At 42.9% G+C, this 2,078-nt stretch overlaps 1 protein-coding gene and 1 long non-coding RNA gene across 2 annotated transcripts in view; one reads left to right on the top strand and one right to left on the bottom strand.

The window, feature by feature from the left end:
- masp1 (MBL associated serine protease 1) overlaps positions 1–2,078 on the top strand; it is a 25,412-nt gene that overhangs the window by 19,228 nt on the left and 4,106 nt on the right. Inside the window, exons 5-7 of the mRNA XM_050060685.1 lie at positions 559–755; positions 824–971; positions 1,049–1,167. Coding sequence (XP_049916642.1) covers positions 559–755; positions 824–971; positions 1,049–1,167 — 464 coding nt within the window. The remainder of the gene's footprint in view (positions 1–558; positions 756–823; positions 972–1,048; positions 1,168–2,078) is intronic.
- Positions 1–2,078, bottom strand: part of LOC126400254 (uncharacterized) — a 19,861-nt gene that overhangs the window by 10,253 nt on the left and 7,530 nt on the right. The window lies entirely within an intron of this gene.

A 2,078-nucleotide genomic window follows, 5' to 3' on the forward strand; every position in this document is an offset into this window, starting at 1 on the left:
CACACACACACGCACACACAGACACACACACACACACACACACACACACACACACACACACACACACACACACACTAAATACACAGAAACTCAACTTTTCTACGAACAGCAGCTTCTTCTCTGAAACAGTTTGACTTATGAACACATGATGTTTCTCCTTCTCTTCACTTATGAACATAATGTTTCACCTTCACCTATGAACACATGATGTTTCATCTACTCTTCACTTATGCACACGTGATGTTTCACTGACTCTTTACTTATGAACACATGATGTTTCATCTATTCTTCACTTATGAACACATGATGTTTCATCTACTCTTAACTTATGAACACATGATGTTTCATCTACTCTTTACTTATGAACACATGATGTTTCATCTACTCTTAACTTATGAACACATGATGTTTCATCTACTCTTCACTTATGAACGCATGATGTTTCATCTACTCTTCACTTATGAACGCATGATGTTTCATCTACTCTTCACTTATGAACACATAATGTTTCATCTACTCTTCACTCATGAACACGTTTCTCCTCTGTGTGTGTCTCAGTGGACTGCAGTGACGGTGTGTTCAGGGAACGCTCTGGCATTCTGAGCAGCGTAGATTTCCCATCTCCGTACCCGAAGAGCTCGGAGTGTTTGTACCGCATTGAGGTGGAGCCAGGCTTCAGGCTCCGCCTCCAGTTCGACCCTGTCTTTGACGTGGAGGACCACCCCGATGTCAGCTGCCCCTACGACCATGTCAAGGTGAGGACAGCCCACGTTAGACGGACTTGTGGTCAGTCCAAGACTCTGATCAGCTGTGTGTATGTCAGATTACAGCCGGTGGCCGTCACTTCGGTCCATTTTGCGGAGATCGTTCTCCAGGTGAGATCCAGACTGAAAGCAACACCGTCACCGTCGTCTTCCACAGCGACAACACCGGAGAGAACCTGGGCTGGAGGATCACATACACGTCTATAGGTGGGTACACACTTCTTAGTACACACTACACACATACACATCAACGTTTTTTAAAGGCTTCTATTTTGTCGTGACAGGAAGTACGTGTCCTGCACCTGAAGTCCCGCCCAACGCTGTGCTGACCCCCGTCCAATCAGAATATTCCTTCAGAGACCACATCCTGTTCACCTGTTCACCTGGATACACACTGCTGAAGGTACAACTCACTTCCTGTTACTGTCAGACACCAGCAGGTGGCGCCGCAGGTGTAAATGCACGATGCTAACCAAGTTAGCAACTAGCATTAAAGTAAGCTCCACCCTTTTGTCCAAATATGGTTAATTCGTTGCTGGGCGACTCCCAGACTGGATAACTGGAAGCGTCAGATCAGGAGTCCACAGACCAGTGTGTGACGTCACATTTCTTACAGCGCACGGTCGGGTCCAGATTTAATGTTCTTGGAATGATTTGTATTAACAGAACACTCTGTGTCTTTGTTGCATTGTGTCTTTGTTGCATTGTGTCTTGTCCTTGTTCCTTTTTATTTTTGTTTCTTTGTCTATTTGTATATTTGTCTCTTTGTTTTGTTGCGTCTTGTCTTTTTGTATCACTGTATCTTGGTCCATTTGTTATTGTTTTTTGTTCTGTGTCTTTGTTTCTTTGACTTTTTTCTCTCTTTGTGTCTCTGTGTCTTTGTGTTATTGTGTCCTTTTCTTTTTGTATCTTTGTGTCTACATCCCTTTTGTTCTCTGGGTCTTTGTATATTTGTCTCTTTGTCTGTTGGTATCTTGTGGTTTTGTCTCTTTGTCTGTTGGTATCTTTTTTTGTGTATCTTTGTCTTGTATCTCGTGTATGTGTTTGTATCTTTGTGTCTTGTGCCTTTGTTTGTTTGTATCTTTGTGTCTTTATCTTTTGGTATCTTTGTCTCTTTGTCTATTTATATCTTTTGTCTTTGTCTGTATGTATCTTTCTTGTGTTTAAGAGTTTTAATGACCTGCTTTTAACTGTTGATTCTGGCGACGCTGCTGTCCAGGGGCCTGTATCACGAAGCAGGATTAATGTCTTAGCGAGGTAACTTCAGGGTTAACCCTGGGTTTTCGGTCTCACGAAGCCGGTTCAGTTCTTATC

The sequence above is a fragment of the Epinephelus moara genome, chromosome 2, assembly GCF_006386435.1.
Source record: "Epinephelus moara isolate mb chromosome 2, YSFRI_EMoa_1.0, whole genome shotgun sequence".
Lineage (NCBI taxonomy): Eukaryota > Metazoa > Chordata > Actinopteri > Perciformes > Serranidae > Epinephelus > Epinephelus moara.